This window comes from Urocitellus parryii, chromosome 2 (genome assembly GCF_045843805.1).
Source record: "Urocitellus parryii isolate mUroPar1 chromosome 2, mUroPar1.hap1, whole genome shotgun sequence".
NCBI lineage: Eukaryota > Metazoa > Chordata > Mammalia > Rodentia > Sciuridae > Urocitellus > Urocitellus parryii.
Window position 1 is genome coordinate 226,245,971 of NC_135532.1, and position 24,657 is coordinate 226,270,627.

The 24,657-nt window shown below is 54.6% G+C and overlaps 1 protein-coding gene across 11 annotated transcripts in view; it reads left to right on the forward strand.

Moving 5' to 3' along the window:
* Pcnt (pericentrin) overlaps positions 1–24,657 on the forward strand; it is a 111,372-nt gene that overhangs the window by 28,806 nt on the left and 57,909 nt on the right. For 10 of the 11 annotated variants that reach the window (XM_077795445.1, XM_077795439.1, XM_077795441.1 and 7 more), the window contains exons 9-15: positions 304–547; positions 873–960; positions 4,571–4,697; positions 6,006–6,223; positions 9,322–9,779; positions 11,460–12,024; positions 23,458–23,577. In XM_077795445.1, coding sequence (XP_077651571.1) covers positions 304–547; positions 873–960; positions 4,571–4,697; positions 6,006–6,223; positions 9,322–9,779; positions 11,460–12,024; positions 23,458–23,577 — 1,820 coding nt within the window. The remainder of the gene's footprint in view (positions 1–303; positions 548–872; positions 961–4,570; positions 4,698–6,005; positions 6,224–9,321; positions 9,780–11,459; positions 12,025–23,457; positions 23,578–24,657) is intronic. The other variant, XM_077795444.1, reaches the window with a different exon arrangement.

A 24,657-nucleotide genomic window follows, 5' to 3' on the forward strand; every position in this document is an offset into this window, starting at 1 on the left:
GCTGTCTTTGCTACACACCTCCCCAAACCCACTTCTAGGCTTCTTGGGGTTGTGCAGGATCCAGGTTCAATCCTGGATGCAGGATTGACACTTGTTCCTTTCCTTGGTAGCTGTTGGCTGGGCCCATTCTCCTGCCACAGTGGGTCTCTTTGGCTCCTGGACCACCAGCAAGAGAAAGTGCTGCTTTTCAGGAGCTCTGCTGAGCAGCCCTGCGAGGGCCCTCTTCCACTCCCAGGTCTGGGACTGGGCCCCTCTCAGAGTCTGCTCTGTTGCCCCCTGACTGTGTGCCTCTTCCTGTGGAAGGGCCTCTGGAGCCACTGCTGACACGAGCGTCCTGCCTGGAGGAGCTGGAGCACCTGCGGCAAGGCTTTGCTCAGCAGCAGCAGCGAGACAGGAGCCAGCATGAGTCTGAGCTGGAGCAGCTACGGGTCTATTTTGAGAAGAAGTTGAGGGATGCTGAGAAGACTTACCAGGAGGACCTGACCCTGTTCCAGCAGCGGCTGCAGGAGGCCAAGGAGGAGCCCCCTTTGGGGTCTGGTGAAGTCAGGTACAGAGGAAGCAGTCGTCATTGGGAATGGTTCTGACATGGGACCTTGGGCTGGTTCACATCCCATGTTTGCCATCTATGCCAGTAGAGACTGGTGGACTTGTTTTAGAAGTGTGCTCTGTGGTCTGGACTGGAAGTGAGATGGACCCCGTGGGTCCCTAGCTGGTGGCTCCTGCTGTGGTCCCAGGATGCTGACTGAGCCAAAGGCAGACCTGGTCATCCCATCCTTGACCAAGGCCTCTGCTTTTGTACCTGGCCCAGGGAGAGTGGGTGGGTGCAGCTGAATGGTCACGTGTGAAGCTTTTAAACATATTTTTTTTCTTAGTTCATCCTGTACATTTTTAGAAGAGATGTCTTATGGAAAAAGAAAAGAACACTCTGATCAACTTGACCTTCGTCTTGAGCGGCAGAAGGTGATGGGCTTTGTTTTGATTGCTGAGCAAGGGTTGTGGTCACTGATCTGTAATTTAGAAGTAACTGTGCTGGGTGTGGTGGTGCACACCTGTAATCCCATGGCTCCGGAGGCTGAGGCAAGAGGATCATGAGTTGGAGACCAGCCTCAGCAAAAGCAAGGTGCTAAGCAACTCAGTGAGACCCTGTCTCTAGGTAAAATACAAAATAGGGCTGGGGATGTGGCTCAGTGGTCAAGTGCCTCTGAATTGCTGTCTGCCGTGGTGCAGTGGTCCAACCAGGGAGGGCTGCTCTCCTGAGGAGCACCTCTGTTGCCCACGGGTCCAGGCTGAGGGTTCCCCCTTCGCACTCTGGCAGCTCCATCCTGGCTGAGAGGCTGCCCCCGGCCCCCTGCCCTCAGTCACCTGGCTGCCATGCGTTGATAGTCCAGGGGCTGTGCAGCTGTGTTTGGCTTTGAGTTTCGTCCAGAGCATCTTTCTGTCAACCTGTACGTTTCCTCTTCCTCCAGTTACCTCCATGCTGTAGTTTTCTGTCATTCTTTTGCTATTTCTTGCTTGTGACACTTGTTAACACTTGTGGCTAGTCTAGTAGAAGGGCCAGGAAGGGACCAGTTGTGAGACACCTCGACATATTGATGGCTGTTGATGGCTGCACCAGGTTTTCCTGGGTGTGCAGTCTCCTGTGCTGGCCCTATCCAGCCGCCCCTCTCTCCACCCTCCTCCCCCAGGACCCTTCCCAGTCCCTGGTTTCTGTCATTTTTAACCTCTGTGGAAAGCACTCTCCAACAACTTCGGGGATGGATGCTGGAGCATCTGGGTTCTATGGAGACAGTGCGATGTCTGCAGCACCCGCGGCTTGTGTGACCAGGTCATCTGATGTCATCTTTTGGGTGCCCGCAGCCCTGGGACCCTCTGTGCTAGGCAGTGCAGCCCTCAGCACTAGTGCTCTGCCTCTGAGTCCTGGGTTGTGGGGTCAACTGGCTTGGGGCTGCCATGACAGAGCACACCACCTGCCGCGTGAGCAATAGAGACTCATTCTGTTACAGCCACAGGTCTCATGGCCTGGCCCTTGGAGGCCCTTCTCCCTGGCTTATAGGTGGTATCTTCTCACCGAGTCCTCACATGGTGGTCCCTCTTGTGGTCTGTGTCCTGGTCTCCTCTCATGAGGACGCCTGTCTGTTGGATTAGGGAATGCCCTGGTGACCTCACTTAATCTTGACATTTGCCTGTGAAGGTCCTGGGATCAGGACCTCAGCCAACGAATCTGGTAGGGGACCCGCGCAGTCGTCTCCAGCCCTCGGGCTGTCACCCACATGGCCGTGAACGACGGCCTTTCCTGAGTGTCCTCCTCCTCCCATCAGTGTGCACGTGGGCAAGCAGGGCAGGCCACACCAGCTGCAGGGAAGCTCCACGCAGCCTCCCTGGTTTTCTGGTGCCCTAGCACAGCTGCACCTCAGCTCAGCACGCTCTGTCTCCTGGGCGCTATTCTCTGCAGCTCCTGGGGGCCCTTCCCTCCAACTTGTCCTACACCCCTGGCTGCCTGGGAACCATGCTTCTGCTGCGCCTCCTGCCTCAGGTTGCTGTTGTGTTCCCTTCATGGGTGTGTAAGGGTGGCTGTGCCACAGTCTGCTCGGTCACATTTGAGCTGGTGTCACTATCACAGTCCTACTGTGACCTCTTTCTTGGCCGCCCATGGCTCTCAGGCTGGCACCTATGATCAGTAGCCTTTGTCTCCATCTGTCTGCACATGCTTTGCACACTGGGGACCTGGGAGTGGGGGGCGGCTTTTGAAGCTCAGTATCTTGCTCTGCCTGCTGTGTGTGCGAGGGCTGCTGAATGCCTAAGTCCCTGGTTCTGTTGCTGCCATAGTCCCTGGCAGGCTCATGCTCCTCCAGAACGGGTCCTATGTGCTCAGGCTGCTCTGGGTGGGAGGTTCTGTCTGTCGTTGACCCTGGTCATTCAGGAACGTTTCTTATCTCCATCATTATTTTCAGTCTCTGGCTTTGCTCTCTGTTTCTCTGTCCTCTTGTTCCAGCATTGAGGATGGGAGGCTTCTGCTCACCTCTTGAAGACCACCCTGGGTGTCCAGGGCGTTCTGTGTTCTGTGCTATCTATTACGTTTCTGCCCAGGTCTCTGTGCTGTCAGAGGTGGGTGTTCTGTGCCGGTTGGTGACCTATAGCCGGCTCCCTTCCTGCTCTGTGTGTGACTTGAAAATTCCTCCTTGTGGAGGACACAGAACATGTCCTTGTCCAGTGTCTGAGGAAGTCTGGCATTGGGCTCTGGAGAGCTCTGTAGAGATGGTGAGGACACCATGGAGGTGGGTCAGGTGTCCCATGTGGCTCGTGGTGTGGGCGACACAACAAAGGGAAACAGAGCCTTCACCAGAGTAGGGTTCTTTGAGGAGGAGTGGGGATCGGCAGCAGGGAGGTGCCCGAGTCCCGAGAGGTGGATGCCCAGGAAGTTGTCGAGGGAGTGCCTGCAAAGGACAGAGGGAGTGGTGGGAGAAGGTGAGCCGAGCCTTGGAGGGAGGTGCCAGGGAAGGGACACAGTGGCAGTTGGCCTGCAGCTGGCTCTCAGACCTTGGTCAGGCTCCCGCGTTGGCTCTCTGGGCCCCTGGGTGGGTGCTGAGGGCCAGGCGTGGTGTGGTGAGGTCTCACTGCCATTGCAGCAGGGCATAGTAGTCAGGACTTAGGAGAGTCCCCGGTGCGAGATCTGAGGTTCAGGAGAGCTGGGTGCCTGTGCAGGCCCCTGCTCCTGGACACTCCTTGGGCACTCCTTGGGCACTCCTTGGGCACTATGGAAGGAGAACCACAACCGTGCTCTTCGTGACCTCAATTCTTTTGGGTGGAGGGGACGTTTTAGGAGTGCCCTGCCTGAGTCCACTCCTGGCTCTTGGGTGACAGTGGATCATGTCAGGTCCTAGGCCTCTACTGCACTTATTTTCCCCGGAGTGTCTAAGCAAGGCCCCTCGGGGAGAGGAGGTGTTTGCAGTGACATTAACTCTTGGTCTCCGGTCCTGGTTGTTGCGTCCTGATTAGAACTTGTTTTACAGAATCCTGGTCACCAGTGCGCTTTGGTCTCCTGCTTTCCCAGGGACTCAGGGTCATGTCACAGCTGTGAGTGTTATGGCCATGCTGTGTCTGCCAGGCTACCTCTGGTCAACATTGTTTGTGCAGGGTCTTGTTCCAGATGTTCTGACAGGCCTTTGCCCTCCCTTGTCTCATCTGACCTTGTGGAGCCAATGACAGGACTGCTGTGGACTGGTCCACTACACTAAGCCTTCTTCAAGCCCCAACCCCCTGGTGTCCGCCTGCTGCCTGATGCTCAGGGGAAGGAGTCTTCTGATTCCACAGCATACCCCTGGTGGTGCATGTTGTCCTCAGCCTGCAGCTGCTGCAGCTGCAGCTTCTCCAGGCTGTGCTGGACAGTGATGGAAAGGGAGGGGCAGCTGGGCACACCTGTGTCTTGGTGAGGTGCACGGGGTTGCCTGTGTGGTCACTCATTCTGGCAGGGCATTCACCATTTCTTTGAACACAGAAGCCAGTGCCTTCAGTGGTACCAACAGCAAGTAAGGTGCCCAGGCTCAGCATGTCTGTCCTGCGTGGTTTACAGATGGGGCCAGCGTGGGATTCCTCCCTCCACGTCCAGCATGAGGACCAGCTGGACAGATGCCTCCTGGGACCTGAGGTGTTGGAGCTAGAGCCACTCCAAGCTGTGCCTTCAGACCAGCACAGCCAAGGTGCGCCTGTCTCCTTGTCCTTGCCCTGCTGCAAGCTGGGCCTGCAGGGGTGTCCTATCGATGTACACCATTCAGGATGGATTTCATGGCCACGTCTGCTGAAGCTGGACCATGAGCCTGGCACCTGGAAGTGCACCCCAAGCCAGTTCTGAGGCACAGGTTAAATGCGGCAGGCTGGCCTGGGTGGGAGCCTGTGCTCCTGGCCCAGCCCGTTCTAGGTGGCTCTCTCCAGGCAGGAGCAGGTCTGCCTGTGGCAGTACCCTGGGGTCACAGGTTGCTGGGATCCTGCTGTGCTCCTGTCAGACTGGTAGACCAAGCCCGCAGTGCGTCCAGGCAGAGCAAGGGGTGGGTTGTGGGGTTATTGGGAGGTGGCAGTATGGGGAACCCTCTCATCTCCGAGGCGTGGTGATGGACCTGGACAGTGGCCACCGACAGGGATCCCAGGAAGGTCGGCAGCCGGGGGCAGCTGGTGAGAGACATGATAGTGGTGCCACTCTAGCCCCAGCCTGCCCTGGGCACTGCAGTCTTCCTAGTAGAGGGGAAGAGGCCAGGGCCGAGGGGCCCCGTGAAGGAGTGCAAGGGTCAGGCTCCACGCTGCATGCTGTGGCAGGAGCCCATATATTTTTTTAAATTTGTTTTATTAGTTGTACATGACAGTATAATGATTTTGATATATCATACATTTGAATCAGATGGGATATAATTTCTCACTTTTCTGGGTGTACCGGTTGCAGAATCAAGAGCCCATCTTTTGGCTAAGAGCATACTTGGGGCTGGAGGGGGAAAGTCTTGAGGAGCAAAGCTCAGACACAGCCTCAGACACACCCTCTGCCCTCCTCTTGTCCTTCCTGCATCAGGGTGCCTCCGCCGCTGCCAGGGTGTCTGCTCACAGGCTTTGGTGGTGTTCCGTGTTTGCCCTGTGACGTGTCTTATTCTCACTCTGACTGTACCTTTGTTTCCCTCTTCTGTAGAGGGTGACCTGGGTCTGGCAGTGAGGAGGCAGTGTGCCCAGCGCTCACAGTCCCAGCCCTCTGGCCTCATGCCCTCAGTCCCTGTCCTGTGTTGAGCCGTGGCAGGTTTTACATCCTTCCTGATCTGCAGGAGTATCTTGGGCAGGCAGGGTATGCCTGCAATAGGGTACAGCTGTGCCCCCAGGGTGGGCATGGAGAAAACCCGCCCCATCCTGAGTTAGCACCAGTACCTTTGCCTGGTCTGTGCACAGCCGGTGTCAGTGAAGTGCACTTTTGCTGGCACTGCCTCTGGGTGGGCCATGGTGCGTGACTGCTTCCTTCCCTCCTTGTTCCACAGAGACCGAACAGGTACATCACCAGTGTGTGCAGGATGTGACCTTGAAGGAGGACATGCAGGTTGCCGCCAGAGTTCTGGCTTTGGAAGCTGAGCACAAGGTCAGACTGTCTCTTCTACAGACTGAACTCAAGGAGCAAATCGAACTCTTAAAAATAGAAAACAGAAACTTACAGGAGAAGTTGCAGCACGAGACCCGTCTGAAAGAGGATCTGGAGAGTGTGAGTAGTGGCCAACACAGGCTCATGGCCCTTATGGGCACAGGAGGTCCTGGGGCTCACAGTGTGGTGTCTGTGCATTGAACACAAAATCTTGAGATTGGCCCTTGCAGTGAAGTGCCAGCAGTGGTTTCTAAGATGGGGCCCATTATGGTAGGAGAGCACCCCAGCCTGTGTCGGCACAGGTCTTGACTCCTTCAGAGACTGGTCGGTGTCCTCGGGCTACAGGGAGAGGGACCTGCCACTTCTGTCATCCAGCTCGTGTCTTAAGTCTTGTTCCTCATCTCTAGGCTCTTCCTGGTGATGGTTGCCACGGTGCAGAGCCTGCATTCCCAGCCCCTTCCCAGCCACAGTTGAGTGTGGACAGCACCTGAGGGGCATTGTTACCCAACCAGTATAGGCCCAGGCCTTAGAGCCGTGCTTAAATGCAGATGAAAGTGAATGTGCAGAAACCCCTCTGCTTTGCATGTGTGTACTGACTAAACTCTTCTCAGTTCATGCTCGTGACTGGATGTGACCACTTGTCTGCTGTGCCCTCTGCTTCCCCCTTTGTTCGTCCCTGCAAGCATCTCTGTGGGTTTTCATCTTCATCAGAAGAGCTTGGAGGAAGCTGTTTCTGGTGTGAGTTTTCCTGGGCTGCTGTTTACATCGAGGCCCTGTAAGGATGTGGAGCAGGGTAGGGCTAAGGGCGACCTGTGGAAAGCCCTGTGGGCGTAGAAGCTGTTGACCGGGGACAGGCCTTCCTGAGCGCTTTTCCCAGGCCACTGCTGTCTCTGATCACCAGTCACCAGAAAAGGGAGGTGGGACTATCTGTCTCTCTTCCTCGTCTGTTAGTTCTCTGTGTGGCGTGTGCTTGTGCTGGGAGTCTTTGGTCGTCACGGCACTTGTCTGGGAACCGTGTCTGTAGGTGCAGACTTGCTGACCTTGTGCGTTTCGAGTCCATCGTTTTGCCTTCTCTCCCAAGGCCCTGGGCCTCCTGCAGACCTGTGCCGGCAGTGAGGGTCTGTGAGGCTGGAGCGGTGGTTGGTGTGGTGGGCTAGCCCCTTCATTGCCTTCTACGTGTGTTCTTTTTGTTTTTTGTTCCTCTGCTCCTTTTTTCTCACTTTCAGAATTATTTGAGTATTTGCTGGATAGATGTTGACGTATCTGTTGGCTTTTGAGTTAGAGTTCTCTGCATTGTTTTGCATGTTTGCTCAAGAGATGAGTTCACAGTAGAATCCATAGGATACCATTTCACAGAAGCTGTAAGATTTCGTCATTGTGTAGATGTATCTTTCACCTCCTCTTTGTAGTACATTTTAGCAGTTCTGCATCCCCCTATGTTGTAAAATCCACCATACAACATGTAGGATTTACTCTGAAAAGTCATGTATTTGAGAGAAATACATCTCCATCTTGGACTTTTATACCATTTCTGGAGTCCTTCATTTCCTCCCAAGGATCTGAGTTTATCTTCAGTTGTAGAATTTCCTTTAGCATTTCTTGCTATGCTTGCTGCAAAAGATTTCTTTTATTTAAAAAGGTCTTTATTTCACATTCATTCTGTAAGTTGTAGATGGACACAATGCCTTTACTTTATTTACTTCTAATGTGGTGCTGAGGATTGAACCCAGTGCCTCACACGTGCCAGGCAAGTGTTCTACTACTGAGCCACGACCCTAGCCCTCACCTTCATTCTTGAAGAATATTTTTTGCTACATAAAAATGTCTGGGATGACAGATTTTTTTGGTCAGATGTTGTTAGACTCTTTTCTGCTGGTTTCATTGCCTGTGTCCTCTCGGGCTGGTCTCCATTGGTTGCGTTTTCTTTGCACCCTGGGTCATATGTTCCTGTGTGCTTGTGTATCAGCTAATTTCAGCTGTATCCTGGACATTGTACATATTGTGTGAAGACTCTGGGTTCCGCTAGGATCTGTTGAAGTCTTGTTTGCTTCAGCAGGCAAGCGTGGCCAAATCGGACTCATTGTGTCCGTCTCCTCTGTGTTGGACCAAGCATGGTGTGCTCAGTTCTTTTGGCTTTAGCTGGCCTGTTTTGGAGTCAGCCTGTGCCCATGTCCATCAGGGCTCAGCCTGAGATTTGGGCAGCTGCTGGCTCTTCCTAAGAGCTTCCCCTCACTCTCCTGTTTTGGCACACACAGGTAAGGTGATGGGAGTTCCTGGGTAGGGTATCTTGGCTCCTGCTGCCAGCCTAAAGCCTTGGAAGGAAGACAGCCTGGTGCCCTTCCTTCTGCTTGTGGGCCCACTGCTTCCTCAGCTCTCTCCAGGCCTTGAGTGGTCACCAGCACTTGCTCAGTTTACAGTTGCTGTCCCTGGGAGGTTGATCTGATCGGAGCTGCTCAGCCAGGCCAGGACCAGGCCTAGACTTTATTTTTTTTAAATTTATTTTTATTTTTATTTTTTAGAGAGAGAGAGAGAGAGAGAATTTTTTAATATTTGTTTATTTATTTTTTAGTTCTCGGTGGACACAACATCTTTGTTTGTATGTGGTGCTAAGGATCGAACCCGGGCCGCACGCATGCCAGGCGAGCGCGCTACCGCTTGAGCCACATCCCCAGCCCCTAGACTTTATTTTTTATTATTGTTTTAGACTTTATTTTTAAGTGAGAAGTTGAGGTCAGCCTTTTATACCTTATTTTGGTTTGGGTTTGTTTCTTGTTGATGACATTTAGTGCTTTATTGACCTACTTTCTTCCTTTTCAAATCTGGAATGTGTGCCTGTGCTCAGTTTTCTCGTTTATCTGCCTGCGTACAGAATCACTTCAGGGTTACCCGTTTAACTCACTGAATGTGGACCTCAGGACTGTCTGCTCGTCTCTCTGGGACCTCCCATCTTCCTGCTGTGGGAGTGTCTCTTGGGTCATGGTGGAGGAGCCTCCAGCCCTGGCTCTGCTACAGTCACGTGTCCCTGGGTTAGCTTTTATTGAAGCCAGGGGACAGTGTTGAGTGAGCCCGTGTTAGGCCCCTGCCCCTGGCATTGCTGTGCTCAGCATGACACCTGTGCTGGAAAAGTTCCCTCTCTTCAGAGATGGGTTTCAGTCATTGCTTCTGAAAAGTCTTTCCCTTTAATTTTTTTCCTCTTAAATAAGATTATGCTTCTCTAGGTAAAACGTAGTTTGTTAGAAGATCACCAGGAAGAACTAAATAAAGCTGAGCAGAAGGTTCAGCTACTGAAACAAGAGTTCAGAAACAAAGAAGTGGAGTGGGAGCTTTTACGCGAGGACCTGAGGAGAGAAGCTGAGGAGAACTTAGCCTCAGTGTGCCGTGAGCTAAAAGAAAAGGCCGAGTCTGAGAAGCAGTCTGCTGTGAGCAGGTTTGAGCGTCGGGAAGCTGGGATGAGGCACCTGCAGGACCAGCAGGCCGCACAGATCCTGGCCCTGGAGAAGTCCCTGGCGGAGCAGCAGGGCCGCCTGCGGCAGCTGGAACAGGCCCTTGCTGGGGACGAGGCTCTGCCCTGCAGTGGGTGCGGCCAGGACCCCCCTGTAACTTCGGATGGGCAGTGTGGCACACTCCTCCAGGGGAAGGAAGAGTGTGCCCTTCAACTGATGCAGGCTCGGAACAGGTGGGTGACTTGGGCTGTTGGGTGGTATGCCGCTGTCTCCAAGGTGCCAGGCAGGCTGAGGGAGGCCCTGGGAGGATGGAAGCCCAGTGGGTGCTCAGCCAGGTGGGAGGATGGGAGCCGGAGGGGGTGTGATGCCCAAGTCTCACTCTTAAAGCAGCAGGGCACCTTTGTGCCCCATAACAGATGTGTGGTGACGGGTTGGTGTCCTCCCCTGGAGGCTGCACTCCTTTTGTGACATTAGTGCACATATACCTTTCGTGCCTCTCTGTGTGTTCTGACCTTTCAGCAGCATCCAGGTGTGGTGGTGCGTGCCTGTAAAGGAAGGCGGAGGCAGGAGGATGTCAAGTACGAGGGCAAGACCCTGTCTTAAAACAATATGTCAAAGGCTGGGGTGCAGCTTAGTGGTGGAGTGCCCCTGGGTGCAACACCCCATCCTGGAAAAAAACAACAGACACAAAACAGCAGTAAACCTGCCCCACCCATAAGACAGGCAGGTTACTCACATGACTGACTGGGTTTTACGTGTATAGTTTTTTTTTTTTTTTGATATTTATTTTTTAGTTGGACACGATATCTTTATTTATTTTTTTTATGTGGTGCTGATTATTGAGCCCAAGGCCTTGCATGTGCTAGGCGAGCATTTACTGCCGAGCCCCAGCCCTAGCCCTAGGTTGTTTTTTTTTTTTTTTTTTATTTTTTAGTTATACATGAACACAATATATTTATTTTGTATATTTATTTTTATGTGGTGCTGAGGATCGAACCCAGTGCCTCTCATGCAAGAAGCAAGCTCTCTGCCACTGAGCCACAACCCCAGTCCTTACGTGTGCGGTTTTAAATATTTTTTCTAAAACCTTCACTTGCCTAAAGTTTTGGATAGGTTCAGAGCCCGCCTAGGTCCTTTCCTTTTGTGCACCTCTGTCCTTGCTCTGGTGGCCCCAGTGTCCTTGGTGAGGGGCCGCTGGGCCTGGTGCTGGCTCTGCCCAGCATGTCCCTCCTTCCTCGTCAGCTTTCTCATGCCACAGGTGTGCGAGAGTTATGCTTTCGGCCCCCGACTTGAGTTTAGCCCAGACCCGCCACACTGGGCTAACGTCCAGCCCCACAGGACCTCTGTGTCAATGTTATGGAGGGCAGTCTGTGGAAGCCCCTGGACATTCATAGTGCCCAGCGGGGCAGTGCCTGTCTTCCACTGAACATAGTGGAATGCACCATGAGTGGAGCCGTGCCCACAGCGGAGCTCGGTGCTTCCCTAGCGCTTGTGGTTCCAGGTTCCTCCTGGCTCCTGATGAGATTCTGCTCCTCCTTAGAAGCTGGTTTCACTGCCCATCTGGCTTCTTACTGCCCTTTCTCAGGCGCTTGTGCTGCTTTGCGACCCTGTGAACATGCTTCCCTTTTGAGGGTCAGGTGACCCAGGATGGGAGTTAGGGGCCTTGAAGAGTGACTGGGGTGTCTACCCTGCTTGGTCCTCAGAGATGTGTATACAGTCTCCCTGTGGGTGCTGTGTCCTTCTGCTGCCTGAGCCCTGGCGACTCCCCTGCCTCTCCCCTGAGGACAGTTAGAGGTCAAGGCCGAGGTTCTGAACCACCCAGGTCAAGTGGAAAATGTGGCTCAGGGCTTGCAGGGGGCTTGCAGCATGGTCATGGGTCCTGCCGCCCCCGCTCACCTGGGATGTTGCCTCAGGTTTTTGGAGGAGCGTAAAGAGATCATGGAGAAGTTTGCTGCGGACCAAGATGCTTTCCTGCGGGATGCTCAGGAGAAGCACGCCCACGAGCTCCAGCTCCTGCAGCAGGGACACCAGCAGCAGCTTCTGGCCTTGAGGACAGAACTTGAGAGCAGGCACCAGGTGGAGCTGGCCGAGCTGGTGGCCACCCTGGAGAGGGAGCAGCAGGTGCTCCTCGAGGCTCGAGTGGCCGAGCTGCAGATGAAACACACTGCTGAAATCAGTGCTCTGGAAACGAGACATTCGTCAAGCCTGGATGCTCTGGAGTCCTGCTACATGTCTGGGGTTCAGGCCATTCAGGACCAGCACAGGCAAGCTCTGGAGCTTTTGCGAGCAGAGCTTGAGGAACAGCTGCAGAAAAAGGACTCTTCTCACCAAGCAGTTTTGACTCAGGAGTTGGAGAAACTTAAGCTAAAACATGAGAAGGAGCTTCAGTCTGCCAAGGATAGCCTGAGAATGGAAATGCGTGCCGAACACACAGAACAGCTGAAAGCCCTGGCCATGGAGCTCCAGGGTGCGCACCAGGTGAGGCCTGGCCCTCGGCCCTGCGCTCGTATTAAATACCCCATTTCAAGAGCCATGCTGGTGGTCCTTTAGTCAGGCACTTGGGTTCTGGTACAAAGGAGTTTGTAGGGAAGTCCCTTTGCCCTAGACGTGTAGCCCTGACCCTGCGGTCAAGGGCGAGGACCTATATAACCTTCCTACTGCAGAGCTTTGCACTTCCTCTGCTCTCCTCAGCCTGGGGACTTCATCTCCCTGAATGGGCACGGCTACTGTTTGTGCTACAAGTGGCTCCTGGGATGCCAGGCCTTAGGCAGATTGCATGCCAGGGCAGTCTCCCTACTTGGGAGGGTGGGTGCACTTGGTCTCAGCATCCACACTGGTCCAGGAGGATGGAGCTGGGCCTTCTCTGGGTTGATTCAGAGAGCAGTCTGATGCCACGGGATGTGCCTAGGCAGGTGCCTGCCCTTGGGAGCACTCTTCCACTCTGTCAAAGGCAGGTAGATGCTGGGCGGGTTCAGTGGTTCCTGGGCATGGATTTAAACCTGTAGGTCTTGGTCCGTTGACTTATGGATGTAGTGTTCTAGGAGACTATTCAGAAAGGAGAACCGTACCACTTGATTGGTGGCAGAGTTTGGTGGTAGAAAGCAGGTGGAAAGTTAATTGCTCTGTGCACCTGGCAAGGCTGTGGGGGGTGTGCAGGGCCCTGGGTGGGTGTGCTGGAGCACACCACCTGCGGGTGGGAGAGGAGACCTTCTGGAGGAGGAGAGGGTAGTGGCGTTGGGCAAGCTGGGTGCTGAGGCTCTGCTCCTGGAGCACCACACCAGACTGCCCTGCAGCAGCTGGGGGACACACATGCAGCCCTGGCTGAGGTGCAGCCACAGTGAGCAGAGCAGGCTGGGCCATGGGAGCAGACTGAGCAGGTGAGTGCCGCATGCAGCTCCCAGGGCCTTGAGTCTCCACCAGAGCTCCACAGCCCCTGCTCATGGGTGCTAGGGTGTCTGCTCCAGGGTCAGCTCTATTGGGAGCAGAACCCATTGAGACGCACTGGAGCTGATGCCTTATCCTTGCAGTCTCTGGAGGGCAGAGCCCTGGTGTGGGCCTGGAGGGCAGCAGGTGGCTCCTGGGTGTTGATATTCTGGCAGCTGCCCACAAAAGGGGTTGATGGGACTGCTGACCTAGGCAAGTGTTGACCCAAGCCCGTGGGAGACATGGCCCTGGGGTGAATGGCCAGGGTGTTGGTGTCTGCTGGACTGGCTGATGGTGGTAGTGGTGCATGGAACCTGGGGGTGATGGGGAGGTCACGGTCTCTGTGTTGGTGCCATTTCTGTGAGGAGGTCGAGGGTGGGGTGAGTGAGCTGCACAGAGTTGTGACTTTTGTCCACATAGCAGGATGAGGTTTTAGAAGTGTAGAAAAATAAGACTCTCTAATGTCTCATTTCTAACCATAAAAATAAGACCCTCAACTTTGCCCAGGTTTGCTGGATTAATAGTTGATAGTTGCTGTTTTTACTTGGGGGTGACATCTGGACTCATTTCTAAAGTTAGTGTTTAAGCTGTTTGTTCACGTGGATGTTCCCTAAATGGGCACTAGAGATCACAAAGATAAACGGAAGTGTGACAATGAGATTTATTTTCTGTGTTTAAAAGTCCTGGAGTCTGGTCTGTGTATTCCCCTTGAGATGCAGCCCTGAGGAATGGTCTCAGAGGGGCCAGGTGGTCACCAGGAAGACAAAGACACCTGACCCAGGGAGGTACTGGGGATTTGAGACCCAGGTGGCACTGGTACACCTGAGGAGGCTGGGTGCATGCCCTGGAGGCTAGTGGTTGCCTGTACCTTGGTTTATGAGTTGGGGTTGTTAGGCGCTGCCCCTGTCTCCTGAGGTGCCACCTTGAGCTGCAGACTGTGGAAGGTGGCGCAGCACGTCCTGCAGGAGGTAGGTCCTGTTGTCTGCGGAGCCCTCCAGTCATGGACACGAAGCTTCTTCCCGGCTTACCTGCGAAGCACCCAGGTATTGCCAGCTGTCCTAGCTTGTGACCTAATGCTGGGTTCACAAAAACTGACTACTCCAATAACTCAAGAAAACTACAAAGAAAGCACGCAACCACACAGAAATACCTTTTTCAATAATTCAGAGACGACTCTGTGAACTCAAGGGTCTGTGGAAAGAGAGCGAGCCACTGGAATTCTTTATTCTTATATAGGGAACCTACAAGAGGAGGTTTCATGGAACATTCTATACCAAAAAGGGTAAAGGGGTAGGGTTACAAGGGAACAGGTGAGTGTAGCTCAACCCCTCTGGGTGCCGCCTACTCCTAGGGCCATACCTTGTTGTCCAAGCGAGGGAAAAGACTGAGTCACGAGTGACATGCCAGGCTACATTGATCTTTCAGATGGCCAGGTGCATCAGGACTCAGGTGTGTGCATTTGGAGTGGCTCCCCACACCCAGGAGCTGTATGCTTTTCCACACTGTGTGTGGCCTTTGTTCCTGGCTCAGCACCTCTGTTCCCTGGCCAGGTGCACAGTGCTCAGGGCCATCACCGAGCACTCTCCCCATCCCAGGGGATGTGTGTGACGGACGCCTCTGATGTGATCGAAGGTGTCTGGATCTCACAGGCAGAAGCAGCTGGGCTATGGGGAAGTGAGTATGCTGAAATCAAATAATTTGATGACCCCTTGTCCTGCCACCCAGCAGCTGCACACCAGTTCTGGTGCCTCAGTGCCCAGTGGGGACTTTAGCCTGGTCTATCTGAGACGCGAACAGGGCCTTTGTGGCGTGAGTCCTGATGAGCCCCTGCCTCTTCCTGCTGTGCTCATGGGATCGGGACCCACATGGCCTTGTGCGTGCTGCGTCTTGAAGTTTTTGCTTATGGCAGTGATTGGGGGCTCTCTGTTCTCTACCCTGTGGGTGGGTCTGCAGGTGAGGTCAGACCTGCCAGGTGCGTGGGATACTTCCTCTGGTGTCCCTCCAGTTCTGCCCTCAGCCATTATAGGAACCATGCAGGGTGCTCCCTGGCATGCCAGGGCCATTGTCCCAAAATAGCAGGGACATGCTGTTCTTGCCATGTGGCCATGCTCTGCCCAGGCCACAAATAATCTTGCACCTGTCTGAGGAGCAGAGTTGTTTATCAGCAGTCTTGTCTGGCCTGTGTGTGTGAGGCGGTCGATGACTTCAAGTGACTGCCACTCAGAGTGTGTTCGAGAACAGCGTTCTTTAAAAACGTAAGCTCTTTTTTTTTTTTTTTTTGCTGGAAATTGTGTCCTGTGGAAAAGCCTCTGCTGGTGACAGCAAGAGGTCTGAGTGCAGAAGGGAGTTGTGAGTGCCAGTGGCCACTGTGGGCAGCTGCTGCTCTTGGGCAACAGCCAGGTCTGCTCATAAGTCAGTCTTGCAAGTGTGGAGAGAAGCCGTGGCCAGCCGTGGTGTGGACCCAAGGTCTTCCTGCACTCTTGGCCAGCTCCCCACCCTAGCTCCCCTCCAGGTGCATCCGCCTGGCTCTTGAATGACTCCGATACATGTATCTTCTGTGATTATGCGGAGTTTCAGAAAAACCTGAGAATGACGTTTTAAAAACACACCTTCTCGTTATTGGCTGGCCCTTTAGGACAGGTGAGTTGAAGTAGTGATCCAGGCTGGAGATGGAAGTGCAGTCTGTGGAGGGGCTGCCAGGGCGGGGCCTCTCCTGAAGGGCAGTGCCATCTGGGCCGCATGTCTGTCCTGCTGTGGGGCTGGCCCAGGCAGGGGTCTTGTTGGGCGGAGTAGCCTGATGTCTGAAGGAGGCCAGTTGGCCTGCCAGCGTGGGAGCTCTGTGCCTTGCCACCAGTCTATCTGTGTGTCCAACTGCTCAAGCCTCCCGGGGACAGGGCAGGCGATAAAGTGGCCCAGTCTGACCTCCAGTAGAAGGCCTGGGTTCAGCCTTGCCTTCTGTGCTGCAGGCCCTGAGGCCGGCCTTTCCGCCAGGCTCCTCTAGAGTCACCTCTGCGCCCTGCCCACGGTCAGTGACACTGAAGCCCAGACTGTCTGTGGGATGGAGTTTGAGGCTCTTGGGGCCTTGTGGGGGTCGGTACTCGTGGACCATACTTGAGCCTCCCAAGGCAACCTTGCTCAGGTCTGCTTTCACACATTTGGCCTGGAACACAAGATTTTCCCGTGAAAAAAGTTTTTTATGCCTCAGAAGCACTTTCAGAGAAGCACCGAGTTCAGCCCCAGCTGGTGGAGGACGCTGAGGATAGGCTTAAAGCCTGGCCCCTCACATGAGAGCCTGTCCCTGCTCAGCTCCTGATGGCAAACTCCACGTGCACCACAGGGTGGCCTGTTCCTGCCAGGGTCCTCCAAAAGGAATGTTTTAGGTGGGTTCTTATCAGGGTGGAAAGGGGGTGTGGCTTTGTGGGCCTGGCGTGCCTGTGGGCCTCAGGTGGGTTGCTCCTGAGTCCACCCACCGCTGGGGGCACACATAGCACCGCGGTCGGCCTTGCCTCTCAGGCAGCTGCAGCTCCCTCCTGGTGGGCGAGAGAGGGGTTGGGGAGAACAGGCTGACTGGGAAGGCTTGCACCTGCCACAGCCAAAACTGCTTGCAGAGATGTGATCAGAACCATTTGAAGAAAGAATGACTATGAAGTGATGCCTGTTAGTCAGAAGTGACGTCTAGAACTTGCCATGGGAGCCTGCATTCTGATGATGGCAACTAGGTAGAGAGTCTGGGCTCCCTTGGCACCTGCAGTCCCAGGCAGGCCCCCTAGGCTCTTCACAGCCTGCCCTGGGCTTCCCCACGCCGGAGACCTAGACCCAGGGGTTTCTGGTGTTGATGACCGAGGTGCCGATGGCAACCGGGCCACGCACCACCTTGAGAAAGAGAGCAGGATACTTGGGGCCTCCCTCTCCAGCCCTCCAGTCCTCCAGGGCACACAGCTGCTGGACTGTCCCGATACTGCCCTCAACCACTGCAGACAGACGAAAAAACCTCATTCTCGGTTTTCACATACCATGTTAAAACAGTTTCATTCTCTCATACGGGGAGCTTTTCTTTTTTTTTTTTTTTTTTTTTTTTTTTTAAAGAGAGAGTGAGAGAGGAGAGAGAGAGAGAGAGAGAATTTTTTTAATATTTATTTTTCAGTTCTCGGCGGACACAACATCTTTGTTGGTATGTGGTGCTGAGGATCGAACCCGGACCGCACGCATGCCAGGCGAGCGCGCTACCGCTTGAGCCACATCCCCAGCCCAGCTTTTCTAGGTTACTTTTGCCAGGCGCTTACAGTTCAGCGTTGCTGCTCAGCTCAGTTTTCTGCTGAGAAGGAGCTGTCAGCACTGAGTCTTGCTTGCTGCTTTGGCAGGGCAGCAGCCATGGGGGCTTCTCTTTGGGAGGAGCCTGCCCTGGCACCAGGAGGACACTAATTATCTGGTACTGTCAGTTTTCATTGCAGGCATGTTGTGTATTTGAGATAAAATTTACAAACCATAAAATTCACTCTCGCTCTTCCACCACAGTTCAGCGGTTTTTAGTGCATCCACACTTGAGCACTGTCTTGGTTCTAGAACACTTTACTCCCTCAGCAGACCCTTCCCCCGCTGCCACTGTTCCACTCACCGCCTCACAGGGGGCCTCACCGTGCGCACTTTAGTGCCCACTGTTATCTGCTTCTGGGGTCTTTCATCCTGCCTTCTTTTCATTCTGGTTTTCTTGAGGTTTTTAAAGCATTGGAATGCTTGCCCTGGGCATTCCAGGGACACCTTCCCAGAGCAGTCTTGGTTCACATGCTCCGGCTCTCTCCTCCCTCCTTTGGGCCAGCACTGCTGACCAGGGTTTGTCTTCACACATATTAGGCTGATGGATGCTTCTGTCTTGAATCGGAGGCAAGAGTGAACCCTGAACAAGACTGCATGTGTTTTGCTTTGTGTGCTCAACCCCCGTCGTCACCTTCACTTCTGCCCAGTGTCTTCTTGTAGGTTCCATTTCAATTACTTGAAGGACTCTCTGTAGCATTTCTGGTAGGGCAGTCTGCCAGTAGGGATTCACTGCTGCTGCTGCTGCTGCTGCTGTTTGGCAGAGGCATAGTTTCTTTTTCATTAGTGGAAGGTGGTTTCTTGGATATAAAATTTCTGCACACATTGAATGCAGCAGTGGTTTCTGATGGGGGTTCCACTCTAATCTGTGGGACCCAAGGAGAGGCATGTCAGCCTCCTGCTGCACTCAGGCTCCTCTGGGAGTTCCTGTGGCAGTCACCTGGCTTGACCTGTGTTGAACTCAGGGCGTTGCTCAGGGAGATCCCCTTACCATCATATCTGCAATCCCCCTCCCTCTTCACAAGTTCGTGCCAGCTGTCTGCCCTCCCCTCCTCTGGGCTCTCTGGGGACTCTGACATTCCTCCTGGGCTGTGTGAAGGTGCCCTCGGGCCTGTGAGCTGTGGGCCATGCCCTTCAGTCCTCAGTGTTTCTGTTCCCTGGCGGATGGCCTCAGCTGACCTGACTTCACTGGGCTGACCTGCCTGCTCAGATCTCCTGCAGGACTCCCTAGTGAACCCTTCTGTTAGTGGTCATGCTTTCCGTCTCCAGCCCACGGTGTGTCTGGACTTCAGTGGGCTGACCTCTGCCTGCTCAGATCTCCTGCAGGACTCCCTAGTGAACCCTTCTGTTAGTGGTCATGCTTTCCGTCTCCAGCCCAGGGTGTCTGTGGACTTCAGTGGGCTGACCTCTGCCTGCTCAGATCTCCTGCAGGACTCCCTAGTGAACCCTTCTGTTAGTGGTCATGCTTTCCGTCTCCAGCCCAGGGTGTCTGTGGACTTCAGTGGGCTGACCTGCCTGCTCAGATCTCCTGCAGGACTCCCTAGTGAACCCTTCTGTTAGTGGTCATGCTTTCCGTCTCCAGCCCAGGGTGTCTGTGGACTTCATTGGGCTGACCTGCCTGCTCAGATCTCCTGCAGGACTCCCTAGTGAACCCTTCTGTTCAGTGGTCATGCTTTCCGTCTCCAGCCCAGGGTGTCTGTGGACTTCATTGGGCTGACCTGCCTGCTCAGATCTCCTGCAGGACTCCCTAGTGAACCCTTCTGTTAGTGGTCATGCTTTCCGTCTCCAGCCCAGGGTGTCTGTGGACTTCAGTGGGCTGACCTCTGCCTGCTCAGATCTCCTGCAGGACTCCCTAGTGAACCCTTCTGTTCAGTGGTCATGCTTTCCGTCTCCAGCCCAGGGTGTCTCTGGACTTCAGTGGGCTGACCTGCCTGCTCAGATCTCCTGCAGGACTCCCTAGTGAACCCTTCTGTTAGTGGTCATGCTTTCCGTCTCCAGCCCAGGGTGTCTGTGGACTTCAGTGGGCTGACCTCTGCCTGCTCAGATCTCCTGCAGGACTCCCTAGTGAACCCTTCTGTTCAGTGGTCATGCTTTCTGTCTCCAGCCCAGGGTGTCTGTGGACTTCAGTGGGCTGACCTGCCTGCTCAGATCTCCTACAGGACTCCCTAGTGAACCCTTCTGTTAGTGGTCATGCTTTCCGTCTCCAGCCCAGGGTGTCTGTGGACTTCAGTGGGCTGACCTCTGCCTGCTCAGATCTCCTGCAGGACTCCCTAGTGAACCCTTCTGTTAGTGGTCATGCTTTCCGTCTCCAGCCCAGGGTGTCTGTGGACTTCAGTGGGCTGACCTGCCTGCTCAGATCTCCTGCAGGACTCCCTAGTGAACCCTTCTGTTAGTGGTCATGCTTTCCGTCTCCAGCCCAGGGTGTCTGTGGACTTCAGTGGGCTGACCTCTGCCTGCTCAGATCTCCTGCAGGACTCCCTAGTGAACCCTTCTGTTAGTGGTCATTCTTTCCGTCTCCAGCCCAGGGTGTCTGTGGACTTCAGTGGGCTGACCTGCCTGCTCATATCTCCTGCAGGACTCCCTAGTGAACCCTTCTGTTCAGTGGTCATGCTTTCCGTCTCCAGCCCAGGGTGTCTGTGGACTTCAGTGGGCTGACCTGCCTGCTCAGATCTCCTGCAGGACTCCCTAGTGAACCCTTCTGTTCAGTGGTCATGCTTTCCGTCTCCAGCCCAGGGTGTCTGTGGATTTCAGTGGGCTGACCTGCCTGCTCAGATCTCCTGCAGGACTCCCTAGTGAACCCTTCTGTTCAGTGGTCATGCTTTCTGTCTCCAGCCCAGGGTGTCTGTGGACTTCATTGGGCTGACCTGCCTGCTCAGATCTCCTACAGGACTCCCTAGTGAACCCTTCTGTTAGTGGTCATGCTTTCCGTCTCCAGCCCAGGGTGTCTGTGGACTTCAGTGGGCTGACCTCTGCCTGCTCAGATCTCCTGCAGGACTCCCTAGTGAACCCTTCTGTTAGTGGTCATGCTTTCCGTCTCCAGCCCAGGGTGTCTGTGGACTTCAGTGGGCTGACCTGCCTGCTCAGATCTCCTGCAGGACTCCCTAGTGAACCCTTCTGTTAGTGGTCATGCTTTCCGTCTCCAGCCCAGGGTGTCTGTGGACTTCAGTGGGCTGACCTCTGCCTGCTCAGATCTCCTGCAGGACTCCCTAGTGAACCCTTCTGTTAGTGGTCATGCTTTCCGTCTCCAGCCCAGGGTGTCTGTGGACTTCAGTGGGCTGACCTGCCTGCTCATATCTCCTGCAGGACTCCCTAGTGAACCCTTCTGTTCAGTGGTCATGCTTTCCGTCTCCAGCCCAGGGTGTCTCTGGACTTCAGTGGGCTGACCTGCCTGCTCAGATCTCCTGCAGGACTCCCTAGTGAACCCTTCTGTTCAGTGGTCATGCTTTCCGTCTCCAGCCCAGGGTGTCTGTGGATTTCAGTGGGCTGACCTGCCTGCTCAGATCTCCTGCAGGACTCCCTAGTGAACCCTTCTGTTCAGTGGTCATGCTTTCCGTCTCCAGCCCAGGGTGTCTGTGGACTTCAGTGGGCTGACCTCTGCCTGCTCAGATCTCCTGCAGGACTCCCTAGTGAACCCTTCTGTTAGTGGTCATGCTTTCCGTCTCCAGCCCAGGGTGTCTCTGGACTTCAGTGGGCTGACCTCTGCCTGCTCAGATCTCCTGCAGGACTCCCTAGTGAACCCTTCTGTTAGTGGTCATGCTTTCCGTCTCCAGCCCAGGGTGTCTCTGGACTTCAGTGGGCTGACCTGCCTGCTCAGATCTCCTGCAGGACTCCCTAGTGAACCCTTCTGTTAGTGGTCATGCTTTCCGTCTCCAGCCCAGGGTGTCTGTGGACTTCAGTGGGCTGACCTCTGCCTGCTCAGATCTCCTGCAGGACTCTCTAGTGAACCCTTCTGTTAGTGGTCATGCTTTCCGTCTCCAGCCCAGGGTGTCTCTGGACTTCAGTGGGCTGACCTGCCTTCTCAGATCTCCTGCAGGACTCCCTAGTGAACCCTTCTGTTAGTGGTCATGCTTTCTGTCTCCAGCCCAGGGTGTCTGTGGACTTCAGTGGGCTGACCTCTGCCTGCTCAGATCTCCTGCAGGACTCCCTAGTGAACCCTTCTGTTAGTGGTCATGCTTTCCGTCTCCAGCCCAGGGTGTCTGTGGACTTCATTGGGCTGACCTGCCTGCTCAGATCTCCTGCAGGACTCCCTAGTGAACCCTTCTGTTCAGTGGTCATGCTTTCCGTCTCCAGCCCACGGTGTGTCTGGACTTCAGTGGGCTGACCTGCCTGCTCAGATCTCCTGCAGGACTCCCTAGTGAACCCTTCTGTTAGTGGTCATGCTTTCCGTCTCCAGCCCAGGGTGTCTGTGGACTTCAGTGGGCTGACCTGCCTGCTCAGATCTCCTGCAGGACTCCCTAGTGAACCCTTCTGTTAGTGGTCATGCTTTCCGTCTCCAGCCCAGGGTGTCTCTGGACTTCAGTGGGCTGACCTCTGCCTGCTCAGATCTCCTGCAGGACTCCCTAGTGAACCCTTCTGTTCAGTGGTCATGCTTTCCGTCTCCAGCCCAGGGTGTGTCTGGACTTCAGTGGGCTGACCTGCCTGCTCAGATCTCCTGCAGGACTCCCTAGTGAACCCTTCTGTTAGTGGTCATGCTTTCCGTCTCCAGCCCAGGGTGTCTGTGGACGTCAGTGGGCTGACCTGCCTGCTCAGATCTCCTGCAGGACTCCCTAGTGAACCCTTCTGTTAGTGGTCATGCTTTCCGTCTCCAGCCCAGGGTGTCTGTGGACTTCAGTGGGCTGACCTGCCTGCTCAGATCTCCTGCAGGACTCCCTAGTGAACCCTTCTGTTAGTGGTCATGCTTTCCGTCTCCAGCCCAGGGTGTCTGTGGACTTCAGTGGGCTGACCTCTGCCTGCTCAGATCTCCTGCAGGACTCCCTAGTGAACCCTTCTGTTCAGTGGTCATGCTTTCCGTCTCCAGCCCAGGGTGTCTCTGGAGTTCTTTGCCCTCACCTGTTACTGAGGGGCTTGTGTGCAGGTGGGGTGTGGCCTCATTCACCACCTACCTGGTGTTCCTTCCTAGGTGGTGGAGCTGCCATGATGGGACTGCCTGCGCCTTCCCAGGCCCTGCTTTGGGGGGCTCTGTCCTCAAGGATTTACGTTTGCATTTTTGGTCAGCTTCTTTTTTAAAAAAATATTGATTTAGTTGTTGATAGACCTTTATTTTATTTACTTATTTATTTATGTGTGGTGCTGAGAATTGAACCCAGTGCCTCACACATGCCAGGCAAGTGCACTACCATTGAGCGCCAGCTCCAACCCTTGGTCGGCTTCTTGATAGTGCCACCTGGAGCCAGTCTTGACAGTTGCTGCTGAGGGTTCTGGGCCTGTGGAGCATGAGCTCTGCCTGGGTTGGGAGACCAGCCTTGGGCGGGTGCAGTGGCCATGCCAGGCTCCACAGTGCTTCAGTCTGTCCCATCCCCATGCACCCTGGGGGCACTGGTTCTCAAGTCTCTTCAGAGATGCAGAGGATGGTCGGGAGAGCTCAGACACCCTGGAGCCTGTTCCTCTGGTGGTGGCTTGGTCTTCTTGTTTTAGTGACGCTCTTTGGATTGTTGCAGACCTCTCTTGAGTCCCCTCAGCTCTGAATAAGGTGACTCCACAGTGTTCGGGGCCTTCTGGAAGCACTTCTTATATGGTTTTTCTTTAAAGAAAAAAAAAAGAGGTTGTTTCATTACTATGTTAATTCATCTAGGTGAACTTTAAAAACATTTTTTCACTTGGGAAAAAAGAGTTGTATATCTTTTAAAGCTGAAGGAACCCTGGTGTCTGACTGTCTAGTATTGTCATGACCACGACCCCTTGGTGGTGGATAACTTCCTGATGTGACCACCTCAGATGATCTCGGCCACCAGCACACAGGACTCTGTCCTCCTGGGTTGTGATTCGAGGACTTCATGTGAGCCTGTGCCTGCAGGGTGGCAGGTGTGATGTCACTGTCTGGTGGGGAGAGGGGCTCAGGAGGTGCTCCCTGAATGTGCTGCTGGAATCTGGGTAGCTGCAGAGAAGTGGGGGCTCCTTTCCCAGGAAGAGCCGTCTGTGGTCGACACACTGACGTTGGTGTTGATGTCCTTCACACAGGCTGCATTGGAGAGTGAGCAGGAGCCTGCTGCGTGTGAACAGGAGAGTGAGCAGGCGCGGTCTCTCTGCCAAAGGAGGAGCAAGCCTCTGCAGCCCCAGGAGGACAGCCAGGTTCAGCAGGTGTGTGGTGGAGTGGGGGTAGAATGTGTCACATGGAACCGTCATCTTAGCCACTGGAGGGGGACTGCTCAGTGGCAGGGAGCACTTTCTGCATGAGCAGCTTCACCTCCAGCCCCGAATGACCCTTCACCTCACACACCTGGATTATGCCCTCCATGTGAGGACTCGCGTCCCCCCCACAGCCTAACACCCTCCGCTCTTCTTCCCATCTGGGATCTGGCTGCTCGGGGACTTCACGTTCGTGGACTCCTGCAGGGCTGGTCCTTCGGTGACTGGAGCCTTCGACTCACACAGCCCCTTGGGTTCTCTGAGCGGTGTCACTGTGTACAGCTTCATTCCTTCTTGGCCTGGGTGGCAGGCCGTTGCCCTGTCTCCTGTGGTCATGCGTGATGCTGCTGGGAACGCTGACCCAGCCTGCGGGTCTTCTGGGCAGACGTAGGAGGGGTTGCTGTGTCCCATGTGTGGCACTGTGTTTAGCCATTGCAGAATCACCGTTCCTCACTCTCTCCTGCCTGCGAGCCCAAGGGTTCTGTCCCTCCAGCCCTTACCCAGTTATCTTGTGCTTTGCTGGTGGCAGCCATTGATGATGGGTGTGACGCAGTGGCTTGCTGTGGTTTTCCCTAGTGGTGTGATGCTGAGCGTCTTTTCCTGTCCTTAGTGTCCTTTTGTCTCTTCTTTGGAGAAAGGCCTGTTAGTTCCTCTGCCTGTTGTGAGTCAGGAGGTTGGTTCTTGCTGCTGTGTTGGAAGGTGTGGCTGTTTCCATGCTGTGTGGCCACAGCCCCTGCTGGTCTCTCACTTACCTCTTCCCTGGCTTTGCTGCAGTACAGGGCGCCAGGCTTGACCTCACAAGGAACTGGAGGTGAGTGTGCTAGTGCGTGCGTGCCAGGTACTGTCCTGGGGATGCCAGTGTTCTCGCTGCTGAATCCTCAGGGCTCTGGGGCCTGGGGAAGCACCTTCCCGACTTCCAGATCCTGCGGTTGCTGAGAAGCAGCTCGTCTGACTGCAGACACTGGCAGAAGATTTCTGTGGGGTCGTGGCAGTGGTCAGTCAGCAGCAACAGTCCAAGGGACCTCTTCCCAG